This window comes from Alligator sinensis, unplaced genomic scaffold, assembly GCF_000455745.1.
Source record: "Alligator sinensis unplaced genomic scaffold, ASM45574v1 scaffold781_1, whole genome shotgun sequence".
NCBI lineage: Eukaryota > Metazoa > Chordata > Crocodylia > Alligatoridae > Alligator > Alligator sinensis.
Window position 1 is genome coordinate 4389206 of NW_005841845.1, and position 17362 is coordinate 4406567.

Here is a 17362-nt window from a genome sequence, read left to right on the forward strand (position 1 = left end):
GGGAGCAGGTTCCCGCACACGCGGCTTCTCACACCTTCCTCTGGCGCCGGTCCCTGCTCGAGATAGGATCCCGGACCCCGAGGGCTAATTCGCCCTTCCTCGAAATAGCAAGATGGGGGAAAGGGCTCGCGGCCGTCGGCAAAGAGAAACCTGCCGTTCCATAAACGCTGCAGACAAATTGGAAATGGTAAACGGGAAGCGGAGACCTTTAAAGTTCAAACACTTTTCGGCGCCTTTTAAAGTTTTTCGCTCTAGGCCCTGGCAGGGAGCACAATCTTTGGAGACCTCGGAGATCTCTTTAATCACCAAGCCAGTCTGCTGTGCTCGGAGATGATTACACATTTACATAGTAATAACCCCGACACTCCCCACATTATTTCACGGCTAGCATATTTCCACTCGGCGAGTGATCCATGTGTTTTAAATTATAACCTGTACATAGGAAATTAGTTACTAAGTAGGATATTCACAGGCTCGCCTGACACTTCTAATTAAGGTGATTTACATGGAATTATCCTTCGAAATAAAAAAATGGTGTTTTGCTAGCTAATAAAATATAATTACTACCCGCTTTTATAAGTTACAGTGCGTTTTAATCTATTTGGGGAATTGTTTATCTAGTTCATTACAACCAAACAACTGCTTTTCCTTTCTAGGCGGAAATAAAGGGGCGAGGGAGAGATGCAGGGAGAAGAGGGGGTCCCCCACGGGCTGGACACACGCACGTGCCCGGTGTTCACCCACGCTCGGGGATTCAACCCGTGTGCATCGGGCAGGTCACAGGAGGGAACGTCCTTGTCTCCAGCAGCCGTCGGCCCCTGAGTTATGCTTCCCCCCGGGCACCTGCCCCGACACGGCCGCATCCGCCGGTGTCGCCCCATTACGGCCGATGGGGCCGGGCGGGCGACGAATGAGCGCGGCCGGGGCCCCTCGCCGGCTCGGCTGTGATTTATACCCCGTCATTATGATTTCATGACAGCTGCTAAGAGGAACGTTTCCTTGCAGCAAACCTGGGAGAAAGAGGAGAAACCCTAAGCACGGGGCGCGGATGCTGCCGGCCCGGCTGGTGGGTCGCAGGCACCTGAGGGCTCCCGGGCAGCGGCTCCGAGGGCCCCGGGGAACGGCCAGACCCAGGAGGGGCGCGTTGTACGTTCGAAGGGGCAGCAAACCCCTCCCCGCATCGGATTCTCCATTGCCCGCAGCCCCCGGCCCCCAACCCTCTGCTATCAGCAACCCTCGCAAGTGCTTCTCCTGCACCGAGCCGATCCCAAAGGCGGTGCTTTTAGGACAGGGCTCATCTAATACTCTTGATACCTCCCGCTGCCTCGATAGTGCCCCGGAGAGGAAAGCAGCGATGTCCAGCTCTCAGGACTGGGCAGGATGTGTGCGTGAGCTCTGGGGTGCTAGGACCACTGTTGGGCTGTGGCGAGTTCGAGACCTCGCAGGAGCAGAGCGCCGAGGATGGGAAGGGTCAGACCGGGGTGCCCCAAACTGCATGAAAGCGGCCTGGTTTCAGAGGTGCTCCACGGAGCCGAGACGTTGGCACCAAAAGCGACGGTCCTCCACAGAGGTGCTGAGCTCTGCATCCCCGTGCCCGCCTGTCGGAGCTGCTCGCTCGGGGGTCACGGCTGCGAATGCTGCACCCCACTGCTCCCGGGCCCAGGGACCCGGCTTCACGCAAGAGCAGACGTAGGCTGCCAGCTCTGCTGATGAGCCAGGCTCGTGTTTGCTAGGTCTCTCCTACCAGGCAGAAACAAATGAGCTGATTATGCAGGGGAAACAGTGCGGACGACTCTCCACAAAGAGCTCTGGCTCGCGCGGAGCCAACGGCTGCACACGTCGCGGGAAATGCGGCTTTGGCCGATGTGTTTCAGCCCCGGCGCCTGCCCCGAGACCGGCAGTTCTCGGCGTTTGAGACATGGGGGACCCCTGCATACACTTGGGACACCCCCAAAAGACTCGGGCACCCCTGGGAAAATGCTTTGACTTTGCAATGCAAGAACGGCTTTCTGCCATCACGCATAAGAACGGGGCCAGCCCACCACAGGGCAGGATGGTTTTAATGCTACAGATTCCTGTTTGCAACCTCTGGGTTTCTCCTGTGAGTTTGCATGCCTGCCAGTGCTAGCATTGCCTGCCCCGCCTTGAAAGGACCTCAAGGCCCCCGTGGGGTGTTGCAGGACCCCGGTTGAGAATCACAGTCCTAGACCGTGCAGCGGTTTGCAAACAGCACGGTGAGGACTGTGCATCCGAGGGGATCCCTACCAGTGGCCGGGATAACCCTGGCCACGGCCAAGCCCCAAGTTTCTTGAACCTGAGCAGTTCAGAGGCTTGTGCTCATCCTCAGCGAGAGGATGCTCGACAGCCTGGGAGATGCTTGCAACGGCTGGCAACCGACCACGCTGCAGCGGCAGCCTTCGCAGGGCTCGGTCCCCTGTGCCACCCCACAAAGGATGCTGCCTGAAGCCAGCCACGATGGATATGCCTCCTTGAAACGCTTCCAGGGAAAGGTGCTTGTTTCTCCGACTATACCAGGGGGGTAAGAAAGCACTGGAAGAGGTTACCCAGAGAGGCAGTGGACTCCCCACCCTTGGAGGTGTTTAAGACCCAATTAGACCAAGCCTTGGCTGGGATGATGTAGTCGGGGCTGGTCCTGCTTGGAGCAGGGGGTTGGACTAGATGTGACTCCTGAGCTCCCTTCCCGCCCTCATTGTCTGTGATGATATGATTTAATGCCTGAACGCTGCAGCACCCGGGTGGGGAGACCTGGAGGGGAGACCGGTGAGACCCTGGAGGAGACGGGCAGGGGGCACTGCCCCTGCACAAGAGGGAAGCTGGCCTGGGAAGAGGGGAGCGGGGGTCTCTGATGTCCGCGCAGGTGAGCAGAGGTGTCACTTGCCTCCAGAGGAGGAACCGAGGGGATGCTTTTCACCGTCGCATCTCTGGAAGCTCCCCCCGACCTGGCAGCACACGCCAGATTTGCAAAAGACCCCCGAGCTCAGCTGTTGCAAGCATCTCCCAGGCTCTCAGCAGGGCCAGACGGGGCCGGAGCAATGGGCCGTCCAGCTGTCCTGTCCCCGACCGTGGCAGGGCCGGGTGCTGTGAAGGGAGGGTGCTGAGCTGGGTCTCTCTCCCTGTTCAGTATCCAACAGCATTGGGGTAGACATGCCCGAGGAAACATCTCCCTAGATCCATCACCCACGAACTTATCCAGTCCCTTTTTGAACCCGGTTCTGCCTCCTGCCTCCAGCACCGCCTGGGGCAACGAGTTCCACCTCTTCACCACACCTTGCTTTAAAAAGGCCTTGCTCTCACACCTGTCTCCCATTATTTCAGCGGCTGCCCCTCGTTCTAGCACTTGTCCGCACCCTTCCTGATGTTATAGCCTCAATCGTATCCCCCCTCAGCCGTCTCCTCTCCAAACTCAGGACTCCTGGCCTTTTTAGTCTCTCCAGGCCCCGGCCCTTCTCTGGACCTCGTCAACGTGTCCTGTCTGCTGGGCACTTGGCCGGGGCTTTGCACCTGTCTGCACCCAGCATCTTTGCAAGCTTGGCCCATGCATCTCCCTGCTACCCCCAGGAGCAACGCTGCTGCTGCTGCAAAGTAGAGGAGTCTCCCCCCCTTGCTTCTGGGCCTTTCCCCCTTGAGCAATCCCCCCTGCTCAGACTGGCTGGGACTGCAGACTTCCTCTGCAGCGGGGGCACAGCCTCGGCCTGGGGTCTCTGGAGCATCCATGACCCCCTGGCAGCAGCCGTGGCCCCCCTGTATCCCGGGGGCAAGGGCGATACCTGGGGCTGTGTCGGGGCGACTGTCGTGTGGCTCAGAGGTTAGACCCGGGGTTTGTCTGGGCTGGTTTGGACAGGCCTGATCCTGAGCTGGGGGGATGCGGGGAAAGGACCGTAGGGCACCAGCTGCTGACGCTGATGCAGAAACGGGCTCTGGGCACCGAGGGGAAGAAACAGCTCCGAGGGTCCTTCTCCAGCTCCGATGTCTCTGGGCATCCCTGGGATTCGTGCCCCGTTGCACCCACGAGCAGGCTGTCAGCCCTCACCGCCTCAGGACGGAGGGCTTCCAGGTCACGAACGGAGAGTGTGATCCCCACTGCACACGCAGGGCGTAAAGGGACACACCCAAGATGATGCACAGGGAGTCAGTGGCAGGGCCTGGCTTTGAGCCAGCCTCATGCCCTCACCACAAGGCCCTCGAACCCGCGGCACCTGACGCTTCCAACATCAGACCCGCATGGGTTTTCAGCAGGGCCAAAACCGGGGTCTGCTAGGGGAGGGGAGGAGCGGCGCCTCTGCAGTGGGGCTGCGTTTCCCCGCCTTCCCTCTGCAAGAGAGATGCTGGAGGGATTCCTCTCCTCTCCTGCTCCCCACCACCACACGACAGGAGCAAGCCCAGGGGCTGCTGCCAGCCTCGCTGGGCTCTGGCTGATGTAACCCCCCATCAGCGATGGCCAGACTCGGGGGGCCCAGCCCCCTGGGGCAAAGTCTTCCCGTGAAAGAGATATCATGCCATCAGGTTCCCCGTGGCCCTTCACGGGCTCCCTGCTGCGTTCCACCCCAGAGCTGGCTGCATTTCAGTGGTGGATGAAGCGAAGCCTGTACACTCTTCAAGCCAGCTGGCAAAGCCCCTAGGAGGTGGAAGGCACTGCACAGACGTGCAACACCATGTGATTTAATTGCACGCCCATGCTCCCCCCAGTCAGCAGCTCTCAGCCCTGCCTGCCCCCACCCCTCCTCTCCTGCTCCTGGCTTGTCCAGTGCCACGCACACGGCCTTGTCCTGCTTTGGCTTCCCTGGGATGTCCAAGCATCCTGGCAGGCTTCCCGCTCCATTGTGGGGGAGCCTAAATTAAACCCTGGCGCACCTGGCAGCCGAGGAAAGCGCCGGCTGGTTGCAAAGGCAGGTTTCTCATGACCCCGCGACGGGCTGGCGCCAACGGCTGAATCCGGACCCAGAGCAGAGTCTGGGATTCACACCTCGAGACCCCTCTGCAATGGCACTGTGCAAGAGCTGGGCTCAGCTGTACAACAGAGGAAAGCAAACAGCCTCCCTGGGCTTCGAGGTGGGCATCGAGAGACAGGCGCGGAAGTGCGTGGCCTGCTGCTCCCAATCTGGGCCGAGGGGAGAAAGCAGCTGGAGCAGCCGGAGGCATCCTCCCCTCACTGCCTGGCTCGTGTCAGGGCTGGCGGGGTCCGAGACACCCACAACCAGCCCTGCCTTGCCCCTAGGACGGTCCCACCGGGAGCTACAGGGCCCCGCTCCTCTCCCCACCCCTCCATAACTCCTCGTACATCCATGCCGAGAGGAGGAGAAGCTCCGGCAAACTTGGCCGCTGTCAAGCCGGCCTCGGCGGAGATCAATCAGGTGTGGGCCGCGGCAGGGAGGGGGCCGTGGGTGCAGGGGGGCACCCAGTGCTGCCTGGAAGAAGGTAGTGCAAGGCACTTAATAGTACCTGTCCCTGCTCTCCCCGGCGGGGATTTATGCCTCGAGGGGTCACCTCTGGCGAGACTCTAATAACACGACTTTATTAGCTTGCCTGCGCCTCCTCCGAGCAGGGGGCCGGCAGCACCTTGGCCGCGGCGGGGGGGCGCGCCGGGGACGGGAAGCATCTGCCCCGGCGGGTCCCCTCCACAGTGACAAGAGGGAGAGGGAGAAAAATGAGGCTCCCTTGAAATTTATCATGCACCCAATTACAATGTTAATTGGCAAGTCCCAGAAATCAATTAATTCGCAAATTTTTTTCAATTAAAAATTAAGATAAATCATAAAACGTTATTAAGCAAAGGCCAAACTCCGTGAACTTTTTTTTTTTTTGCCAGCATCTGGATTTTTTTTTCATTTAAATAAAAAAAAAAAAAAAAAAAAAGAGCTGTGTTGCCAAAGCTCGATGCCCTTGAGTGTCTTTGCTGTAGCGCGGGGGGCTGTCATCAGCAGGACTGGGCTGAAGACAGATAAAAAAATATCGACCGGTCGGACACACTGCTTCTGTTTTATTGATCAGGCGGGAATTTAACTTGCTGTGCATATCCACCGTGTCAGCAAGGGCTACAGGGGAAATTAAAAGTACTTGGCTGGGAGATGTCGCCTTGATACCGGGGCTGGGGGAGGGGAGGGGGAGAGGGGGCCACAGAGAACGGGGGAGGCAGGGAAGAGGAAAAGAAAAACAGGTGGGAAGAAAATAAAGAGGAAGAAAGAGAGCAAGGGGCAGGGAGTGAAAGGGAAGGAGGAAAAGTTTGGGAGATGGGGGCCGGTGGGGAAGCGCTGACGCTCCCTCTCTGTGCCTGGCTATCGCGCTGGTTTTCAGGGGAGAGATTTTCGGGAGCTTTGTTAACAAAAAAAGCCCATTCCTAAATGCCTCAGCTCTCATTCAGACGCCAGGCCTGGCCACAGCACTGGCTGCCTGGGGACAGTGCCTATGGCTTGGCCAACAAGTTGGCGTCCCCAGGTGGACCTCTCAGCTGCAGCCGTGTCCCAGACATGACACGGGACAGCAGGACAGATTTGAGGGTAACCCACTTGACTTAGCCGGGGCAGCTGCTGGGTCTGAGTCTCCTTGGTGGCTGGCAGCGACGCCACTTGAGGACCACAGGAAAGCAGGGCGGGAAGGGACCTCACCAGGTCACATCCAGCCCAGCCCTCTGCTCTAGGCAGGATCAGCCCTGTCCAAACACGCGTGTGTCCAACCTGCTCTTGGAAGGATGGAGAGTCTACCACCTCCTAGGCAGCTTGGTCCAGTGCTGGACCACGCTCAGAGACAGACCGTCCCTCCTCATCTCCAGCCTCAGTTTCCCCTGCTGCATCTGGAGACTGTTACTCCGAGTCCTGTTCCTTGTGGCCACAGAGAAAAGCCCGTCTCCATCCTCTCTGTCATCGCTCTTTGGGGATTTGAAGACTGTGATCCACCCTTCCCTCTTCTCTTCTGCCGGGTAAGGGCATCTCAGACAAGGGCTTGGTCTGGGCTAACACAACGCTTCCTAGAGCAGGGGGCCCTGGTGTCACACCAACCCCTGACCGGAGCTGTCCACGCTGCGGCCAGGTTTTAACAGTCGTGGCAGGCAAGGTATGTCATATGCCAGGCCCCATATCGGCACGGAGCCGGAGGCCCCTCCGGCATCGTCTTCCTTTGACATGTCGACCGTGCAGATGGCAGTGGGCCACGGGCAGGGAAAGCAGCTTGGCTTGCAGCTGAACCATCAGAGAAACATGCTACTCAAAGGGCCACGAAACACAAGCCAGGAAGCAAGGCGGCTGTGGGAGCTGGCTCCGTGGAGGTGAACTTCTGCCAGGGACGCTGGGGGTGGACCTAACCCCGAGGAAGGCGGGAGGATGAAGGAGAGGGTCACCAGTCCATGCCCTGGTAATGTGCTTTGTATCTGTCCCCAGCTCTGTCCCTGAGCCTGCTAGGGACGGCCCTGTCCTCATCCCTGGGGGGGATCTCTCCCCGATTCCTTCATCCTGGGGGTCCCTGGAGGGGTCTTGGAATAGGAGTTTATTCCAACAGCCTGAGGGGAGATAACTAGCACCGGCTCTTGTTCTTGTTCCCTGTGAAGCTACAAGGATGCGGCACCAGAGAGAGAAGGAGGATGGGATACAGCAGGCAGCAAGAGGCGCTTCCCGAACCCAGCGCTTCCAGCCACTGGCACCAGTGCCACGGGTGGGACAGGAGTGACTGGCCCAAGGTCCCTTAGCCAGGCAGTAGCAGAGCCAGGGAGCGACTCCAGACAGCCTGCCCCGCGGGCCAGCCCTCTGCCCAGCAGATCAGCCCACCCCCAAACGTTAGCCAGGGCATCTCTGTAGTCTCCTTGCCGATGCGAGATCCGGCCTCGCACATACGAGACATGCGGCTCATCCACCCACAAAAGGTCTACTGGCAAAAAGAGGTGATCGATAGACAGATAGATGCATGGACGGACAGGTAGGTGGGTGGATGGATGGATGGATGGAAGGAAGGAAGGGTGGATAGATGGGTGGGTTGATAGATAGATAGGTAGGTAGGTAGGTGGGTGGGTGGATGGTTAGGTGAGTGGGTAGGTAGGTAGGTAGGTAGGGGGATGGATGGATGGATGGATGGATGGGTGGGTGAGTGGGTAAGTAGGTAGTTAGATAGGTGGGGGGATGGATGGATGGGTGGGTAGGTAGGTAGGTAGGTGGGGGGATGGATGGATGGATGGATGGATGGATGGACAGATGGGTGAGTGAGTGGGTAAGTAGGTAGTTAGGTGGGGGGGATGGATGGATGGGTGGGTAGGTAGGTAGGTGGGGGGGGTGTGGGCGGGTGAGTGGGTAGGTAGGTAGGGGTGGCGGGATGGGTGGGTGGATGCCCCAAGCCCCATTCAGAGTGAGCGTCCAGGCGGCAAGACCAGACTTCGTGCCATTCCGACTCTCGACCCGCGGCCATGCCGGGCCCAGCGCCGGCGCCGGGCGGTCCGGGAGCTCGGCTCAGCCGCTCCGCTCGCTCACTGCCGTTCCCGAAGACCTCCAAGCAGCAGAGAAACGCGGAGATGCCGGCGCGTCGACCCAGCCGGGCGGCCCTCGGCCACCGGCGCGACCAGAGCAACGGCCTGCAGTAGAAGGCTGTTATCTTCCACCTGGTGCTGCCGCGACCGGGGCAGGACACACATGCTTTGCCCGTGCACTTCACAGCCCTGGCTGACAGCAAAGGGGTGCTGAGACACCAGAGCCCGGGTGGTGGGCGGCAGTACGGTCCAGCGGTCACATCCCCTTTAGCAGAAGGCGCAAGGAGGGAGAAAGGCCAGGTGCCTAAAAAGAGGGGCTTGTGAAGGCATGCGTTCACCTGGGCTGGAGGTCATGCGACGGGCGGCACCTAGAATCAGAAACAGATGTCCCAGAGCCGCGGGGCTGGCAGGGAGCTGCGGGGTCGCATCCAGTCCAAGCCCTGCCCGAGGCAGGATCAGCCCTGTGCAAACCAGTCCAGACAACCCATCATGTAGAGCATCCCCAACCAGTGCCCGTCCACGCTCTCCTTGAACCACTCCAGCGATGGAGCGGCCCCCCTTCCCTGGCATCTCTCGCATGGCCTCCCTGCTCCACCAGTGTAGTTTTCCTTGAGCTCTAGCCTAAACCTGCTTTGCACCTGCACCGACTTTGCTTAGGGAAGAAGAACAGCGCTGGTGGGTCCCGGGGGCTGCTTGCAATCCCTGCACCCGGAGCCTCTCAGTGGAGGGATGCTCCTTCTTCCCCATGCCCCGGGCAGCAGGCAGCACCCAGGCTCCTGGGTAGGTAAGGGATGCAGCCTGCAAGAACTGAGCAGGGCACGGGCATGGAGAGGCACACAGGGCTGGCACAGGATCGTAGGGAAGCAGGGCTGGAAGGCACCTCCCGAGGTCACATCTCATGCAATTAGATGCTCAAGGCAGGGTCACCAATGACTAACCCATCCCAGCCATGAGTCTGTCCAAGCTGCATTTGGAAACCTCCAGGGATGGCGAGTCCACCTCCTCCCTGGGCAGCCTGGTTCAGTGCTTGACCCCTTCAGAGTCGGCCCCTCCTCATCTCCAGCCTCAGTTTCCCCTGCTGCAGCTGGAGACCGTTGCTCCTAGTCCTGTCCCCTGCAGCCACAGAGACAAGCCCGTCTCCATCCTCTCTGCCCCTCAAGGATTGGAAGTCTATTATCAAAAAACCCTGCTCAGCCTACACTTCGTTCCTCCGACTACATCCATTCCTCCTGCCCAGGTGGTGCCGAGATGGTGCACCACAGTGCAAGGGGCTGTACGCCTCTAACATGACAAGGGCATGCAAAGGGCACGTGAGACTCGGTTGTCTCCCCACATCCCGGTCCAGGACGACCGCTTGGTGCTGCCTCGAGCGTCAGCTCCGTCAGGAGCTCATTTCTCTACAGAAGATGGCCTTGAGGGGTTTGGGGCCGAGAGAGTTAATCCCCTTCCAGCTGAGGCTTGTAGTTTTGTTTGGTTTCAATTTATACCCTTCACTTAAAGAGGGGGATAAAAAAAAAAAGGAAGGAAAAAAGGGAGGGGAGGGGGGGAAAGCCAGGTGACATATTCTAAGAGAGAGCACCGAAAACGTGTTAAGCACTTCAAAATCTCATATATTCAATCGGCCTCTGGCAAGACATCTGCCTAATGTTAGAGCTTAAATATCCTTTTCCATTTTACATGCATTCAAGTCTCATTTGAGCGAAATGAAACGGTATTATTAAAGGGAGATTTTGCACAAATGGCCTGAATTTGACATGTCAAGTTCAATGAGGCTGTTACATATGTAACGCCGAGAAGGGCTCCGAGGCTGCCGGCTCTTGAAACGGCGCCAGTGGCTCAGAAATGAAATTTGCATCTGCCTTCTCCATCCCCTCCTCCCTCCGGAGCCGGCGAGGGGCCGGGAGAGCCGCGGGGAGGGAAGACGCAGCCCCCTGCTCCCGGGGGCCGGAGCCTAGCGGGGGGCTCTGGGTTATTTGCCCAAGGGGCATCTTGGCCCTGAGCCTCCCGGATGGGACCCGTCCTGTGCATGCCCACCCGGCGCTGCTGCCCAGTCCGGCCCAGTCCCTGCTCCGTGGGGGAACTGGTTGTGATGCATGCCCTTGCTCTGCTCTCGCCGTGCTCCAAGCAGATGGGGTCCCTGCCGGAGCACCCCCTTCCTCTGCTCTCCGGACACAGGGGAAGGTGGGAGACAAGGGGCAGATGCACGCTGGTCTGACCCCCTGGGAGCTTCCCTGTGTTGTGTGCAGCCACCGATCCCAAAGCCCCAAAGACTGGACCTCCCCACCCTGGAGATGAGCCTCGGAGGGAGATTCTTCCTGCCGCCCATCCTCAACTTCCCCCTTCAGGTCCTTGCACCCCTCCCGGAGCCATGCAGGGCCAGCCTGGCGGGTGGTACCAGCCAGGGCACGGGCAGAGGCGACTCCGCGGGCTGGATCCATGGGCTCCACGGGCAGGATTTGGCCCGTGGGCCACATGTTGCTCTGCGTGACTTTCCACTGCCCAGCTCCCGGCCCTGTGTGATGTCTCCCTCACTTCTGCAGGCACCTAGAAGGCACCAGGACCCGGCGGCGGGAGAGCCCCGGGGCTTTTGGAGGAGGACGGCTCAGCCCTAGCTGGACCCGTGATGCATGGACAGGACAAGTCGAGATGGCACAGGACAGGACCTTGCAACAGGACCTCTGCCTGCATTTCTTTGCCCCTCTCCCACGATGTTTGCCCCCATCCCTTAGTAAAGATGAGCTGCTTCGGCCTTGCAGGGAGTAGGGGGTGGCCTGAGCTCACCCGGGCAGGTCCACGGCCTCACCGGACCCCCAAGACTTCGTGGATGGCCCCTGTTCCAGGGCTGGGGGAAGACGAGAGCAGCTTTGTTCGAGATTAGCCTCCGTCGCCTGAATCCTCGGCCCAGATGGAGCGTTATCTATCACGGCACGGCGGGAGTCGTTATTTAATAATTAATAAAGGCCCCCCGATGCCTCCCCCGCGCGTGGCCGGGCGCTGCGGCCGGCAGAGAGGGGCGAGCTGTCTCCTCGTTAACGGCTGGGTTATTTAAGGGAATAATGCCGCTCCTTTTCATTTGTCAGCTGCCCGCGCTGGCCCTTGTCACGCAGCGTGATTTAGGGTTTCCTCTCCCTTCCCATTAACCGCCACCTTCCCATCACCGCCGCGTGCCCGCCCGCCATCGCGGCTGCCGGCCGGCGCTTTCAGCTCCGTGCAGAGATTGGCCCGGCTTCCTTGATGGGCTCCTCTGAGCGCTAATTGCTTCTGTTCATTTAAACCTGTTCGCTAATTTGCAGTGGCCCTTTATTAAGTTGGATGCAGCCCAAATTACACCATAAATTACGCGCGCAAGGGGACTGGGTGTCGGGCGGGATAAATGGGCTGGTCGTTCCCTTCCCCCCCACACCCCCCTTGCTCTTAAAGAGCCGCGGAGCTGAGCGCTGGCGCGGTGCCACGAGTGCGATGAGCTGGGCAGGTCTCAGCCTCGTGCCTCCTCCTGCCGAATTTCCCTCCGCCCCTTTCCACCCGCATCCGAAACCGGAGGCTGCTGCTGTGTCGCAGGCTGAGCCGCGCCGTCCTTTCCTCCCCGCAGACCCCAGCGGTGGTCTGTCCAGCTGATCGGAGCTCACCCCCGACACGTGTGCACCCATGCACATGCCCCCCCTGCTTACACGCGTGTGCATGTGCACGCTGCTTTCCCCGCCGGCCCGGTGACGTCACTGCGCTCCGCGCCGGCAGCCTGCTCCCTGTCCTCACCTTTTAATAACCGGGGAATTCATTAATAATTGAAATCAACACGCTCCTTTCCAGGGCGACGGAGTTTTATTAAGGCAGGGGCAGGGAGCTGCCAACCCCTGGCTGCAGCCATTTCCTAAATAACTGCTAGCAGTTAAAATGCAATTAATTCTTTCTTTTTTTTTCTTTGAATTGAGGACTCTGCTTTGCTGTGAGAGCGGCAGGGGAGGAGAGGAAGGGGCTCTGGCACTTCCCTGCCGGAGTAAGGGAGCAGGGATGCCTCGGTGAGCTCCCTGCTCAGCTCGGCACAGGGACTGATCCCACGGGGCTGGATCCGGGGAGGGTAGAGATGCTGGTGTCTCACTACCAGCAAGGAGATATGCCCATCCTTGCTGCCAGCCGGTGTTTAACAGCAGAGATGTGCAGAACAGGGCAAGAAACCCCAGCCCTGCCTCCCTCCTGCATGCACCGGGGCAAGGGGACAGGACAGACCCATGCAATGGAGGCTTTGCTCTCCAGAGACCTCAGCCCCAGCTCGCCTCAAGGCAATGAGATGAGCCTCAGGTGGAAACGAGGCTGCTCCTGCCTTGGTCCCTCCGTGCCAGGGGCCTAAAGCCGCGGGGCCCCTTACCTGATGTTCAGCTGGGTGAGCTTCTCCAGCTCCTGCTCCATGTGCTCCTGCAGCTCCCCCGGGCGCAGCAGCACCTGGCAGATGGGGCAGATCGGGGCCTGGCTGTCGAACAACGTGGCCTTCTTCTTGCCTGTGGAGACACAAGGGGTTGGGAAGCATCAGTGCAAACCAGGCCAGATAAACCATGCTCTCCGCCACCATCCACCCCGATGCAGCCCCCGAACCTGCCAATTCGCCTGCGGCAGGGAACCCAGCAAGCCCAGAGCAGGACAGGAGGGTGTTAACTCTCTGAATGCGTGGCTGGGGGTATCACGTGGGGTATCATGTTTGCACCCTGGCAAGGATCTCCTCCAGACGCCCGGCGTGAGAATCACTGGTATATGGGATTTCCTGACCTGATTTCCCTGCTGGGCTGGGCTGGGCTGGATGAAGATGCAGCAGATCTGCAGACATGCCCGGGGTCTGCCCCGTGGATCTCCGCAGCCCCATGGGTTCACTTCCTGGCTGCCCCCCCCTTGCACGTAGCCTGGGGCTGGCTCTCGTTTAGTGTCTGTACAGCGCCTGGCACAGACAGGGTTGCAACGGGGCTCCCGGATGCTCCCATAATACACCCGTAAATCAGAGTGTTCCTGGTCTTCCCACATGCCTCAGTTTCCCCATCTCCACAGCACGGGGAGTGACACCGTGGCATTAGTTATTACGTGTCGTTGCAGCCCCCTCCACCCTGGGACACCATCCTCCTCCTTGCTGCATGGAGGGACATGGCCAAGTCCACACCGAGCGTCGGTGGCAGAGTGGACCGGGACCCGGCAGCCCAGTCCCACCCCGGGTGCCCATCGGGAATCGCCCGGGGCAGGGACTCACTGCACATACCTTGGAGCAACGTGCTCAGACCACAGGGCTCCTCACCCCCGCGCAGGGCAAACCCCGGGGCCACCGCATTACACCAGGGACCTGCTGCCATGCCTGGGCCAGACCCCAGACCCGTCCTGCCCAGCGTCCTGGACACGGACGGGAGAGCGAACGGGACAGGAGCAGGGTTTTACACTGTTACACCCCAGCACTGTGTCCTGATGGGCCCGATCCCTCCTCTGGACACTGAGGGGCCTGGCAGGGACCCGTCTCTGGAGCGAGGCCGATGGGCAGCGCTGATATAAAAGCCAGTAACGTCCAGCCCGGCCCCATTCCCGGCTGTACTAGCGTGGCCGCGCATCAGAGGGCGGTGTGAGCCCGGCTCTGGGGAGCGGGACGAGCTCTGCTGCAGCTCGGGGCCCTCCCGGGATTATTGATTCATGCATCAGATGCGGCTCCGGCAGGCTGAACCCCAGCCCGAGGCAGGAAGGGGCCATGCAGAAGCCAAAAGGGGCCATTTGATGGCTGCATGCGCCAGGGGCTCATGGGACGGCCCCGACCCTAAAAGATGGGGCACGACTTGCTCGGGGCTGAGCGGTGCCTACCGTGGGGTTTTCCAGGCACCAACCCAACCCCCTGCCCCTTTTTTGGGTGGGGAAACTGAGGCAGAGGAGGAGGCGGTCCCTGACACTCAGGGCGAGAGGTGGGAACGATCCTGCGGGGTCTTGCTTTAACCACTAGGCTGGCTTCCCTTCGCAGAGCCGAGGAGAGAGCTCCTGGCTCCTGTCTGCACAGGCGGCCAGCCCGTCACGCACGCAGCTCCCAGGCCTCGCGGCTCCGACCGCCAGGCGTGACTGCCCTCCCGTGTCCGGGCGCAGCCTCATTCCTCGCAGCGGCCAGCGCGTGCTGACCCCGGCGTGCCAGGAATCCCGCTTCCCCTTGGAGCCCGTCCACCTTTGTGCAGCCGGGGCCTGAAATAGCCCAGGAGGGTCCCCCCGGCCACTATTTATAGCCCCCGTTCCTGCCGCGAGACAATGCCACGCTCCGCGCCTCCTGCCCAAAATAAACAGGCGGATGGGGCTTCCTTTCCCATCGCCGCGGCCCGGCTGGCACTGCTCCCGAGTCCCCTCGGCTGCACAGAGAGGTCAGCCCTGAAGCCAAACCCTTCCCCGGAGCCCAAGAGCGATGGCTGGAGACCAGCTCCGTGCACGCTGCTACCATGGGGGTAGCTCCACTGCCAGCAGCAGCAATGGGCTGTGTTTTCCAGGGCACCAAGGGATTCAATTTGGCCCCCAAAGGCTCGGGGCAGGCTGGTGGCATGCACCCCCGGTGCTGGTGCAGGCTCTTCCAAGGGGGACGCTGCCCGCCCGGGCTCTGCCACCCAGGCGGGGCCAGAGGTTGCAATTGTCCCCAGTTAGTCGCAATTGCACCTACGATGCCCCCCTGCAGCCGGGCGGTACCTGAGTCCGGGCCGCGCTGCCGGAGAGAGGCCGACTCGAGAACGATGGTCCTTCGGGCACATATGAGCCTGGTCCTTCCCCTGCTCTCTCCCCCAAAGCTGCTCCGGATGCAGGGGTATTAGGCCTGGTAGTTGTGTGTGAAGCTCTGGGCTGGCCCTCTCAGGGGTCTCCCCCCGTCCCGTGTTTCCGGTGCTGGGAGTTGGTTTTGGACAGGGAAGCAGAAGGATGCGATGTCCCCATCTCAGCATCAGCCTGACCTCCGCATCCAGGCTGGCTGGGTACCACGGATGCGCTGGGTACCGCATCCGTGTGTCTGTACTACATCCACGAGGCAGGGGTCTGCTGATCCCACCCCCTCTGAAGCGACACGCGTCCCACCCCACAGCCCTGCCCGGAGCCGTGCGTGCCAGCTTTGCTGGTGTTTCATAGCTCCAGGGCTCCCTTTGCAGCCCCTCTCTGCTGGCTGGTGGCAGAGGGATGAAAAGGCTGCAATCCCCTGGGCTGAAGCTGGCCCCCCCCTGTCACCGCGTGTGGGGGCCGTGGTGGCCCCCCCCGTGCCGCGGGGGCCACGCCGAAAGCAGGCAGGTGGCCGGGGAATTGCTGACACAGCCTCCCTGAAGGCATCGCGGCTGCAGGCACCGGCAACCCCCACATCCCCCCCGGCACATTTCCGCGGCGATTATTTCCATCTGATGATGGGGCTGGTGTTATTTGTGTACTGATAGCAGATATCGCGGTGACAAGCTGCTTCTCCTCCCCGCTCGGAAAACAATCATCCCCAGCAAGCCTCCTATTAGCTCGGAAATGGCCCGGCGCGCTGGGCCGCCCGTGGCACCGCGCCCTGACAGTAAGTGGTGGGGAAGGGGCTGCCGCGGGCAGAGGGGAGGAAGGTAACGGCAAGGCGACCGGTGGGGAGATGGCAGCGCGGGGCCTGGGAACAAGGTGACCGAGCATGCACCATGCACGTGGGGACTTATGGCAAGGGGCATCTCCCCTCTGATGCCATCAGGATCGCTCCACAGCCCAGCCCCTCGTGCAGTGTCTTGCACGCACACCGAGGGTGTGCAACATGCACATGGATTAGGTGTCCCGCACCCATGTTCCCAGGTGCAGCAGCTGCACCAGGCCGGGAGGGTCCGATGTTGGACTCGATGCTCTTTCGAGGTCCCTTCAAGCCCTTAATTTCTATGATTTTAATTTCTGTGATGTAATCAGAGCTCAGCTGGGGAAGCAATGCCAGAAGCCAGCCCCAGCCGGGCGCATGGCCTGAGCCGGTGTCCCGGCACCTTGCAATGGTGCAGGCTGGGGACCCACGGGCTGGGCAGCAGCTCTGCAGACAAGGACCTGGGGGGACAGGGGACAAGAAGCTGGACACTGCGAATGCCCCAGGCCTGCAGCGATGCCCTAAGCCATGCCACCCCACTCTGCGTGTACCACCCGCTGCCCGGGAGCCGGGCAGCATCTGTGCAGCCTTGGGGGAGGGCGAACGAGCACTGCCGAGGGGCAGGGCCCGTTGGCCTGACATGGCTGCACTGTTTCCAGCCGGGAGGGAGAGCGGCGCCACGTGGCCGAGGGCATCGCCGCTGGGCTCAGTACATTTGCAGGGAGACACGGCCTCCCAGGCCCCCGCGCCACCTGCATTTCTGCCGCAGCCGAGAGCCTTGGAAGAGCTTGTCTGGGTTGAAGGCTGCTTTGGGGGAGACCAGTGGGGAGCCCTGCCTAGACGATGAGATGCAACAAGAGCAAGTGCAAAGTCCTGTCCTTGGGCTAGAACAAAAGGGCGATGGCAGAAAGGATGGAGATGGGGTTTTTCTCTGTGGCCGCAGGGCCAGAAGCACCGGCCTCAAGCTGCAGCAGGGGACATCGAAGTTGGAGAAATCTTCTGGCTCTGGGGTGGTCAAGCACTGGACCAGGACACCCAGAGACACTGCAATCTCCATCCTTGGGAGGTCCAGGAGTAGGGTGCACAGACACGTGGCCGGGATGGGTTAATCAGGGTCGATCCTGCCTTGAGCAGGGGGCTGGGCTCGGTCCCAGCCCTGCTTTCCTGTGATCCTACGATGGTCCCAACAGCCGGCTTTGGCACCCCGCAAACATGGGAGCGTCCCACCCAGGAGATCCTTTCGGGGTGCTGCGGGGCGTCAGCCTGGTAGACGGGGTCACAAGAGCTCTCAACCAGGGACCTGCCATGGCCAGCACCTCGGGTCTCCGCTCTTTGCACCA

At 60.7% G+C, this 17362-nt stretch overlaps 1 protein-coding gene across 2 annotated transcripts in view; it reads right to left on the bottom strand.

Annotated features, from left to right (window-relative positions):
• RNF220 (ring finger protein 220) overlaps nt 1–17362 on the bottom strand; it is a 223060-nt gene that overhangs the window by 81170 nt on the left and 124528 nt on the right. For both annotated transcript variants that reach the window (XM_014521375.2, XM_025206829.1), the window contains exon 2: nt 12828–12957. In XM_014521375.2, the coding sequence (XP_014376861.1) occupies nt 12828–12957 (130 nt within the window). The remainder of the gene's footprint in view (nt 1–12827; nt 12958–17362) is intronic.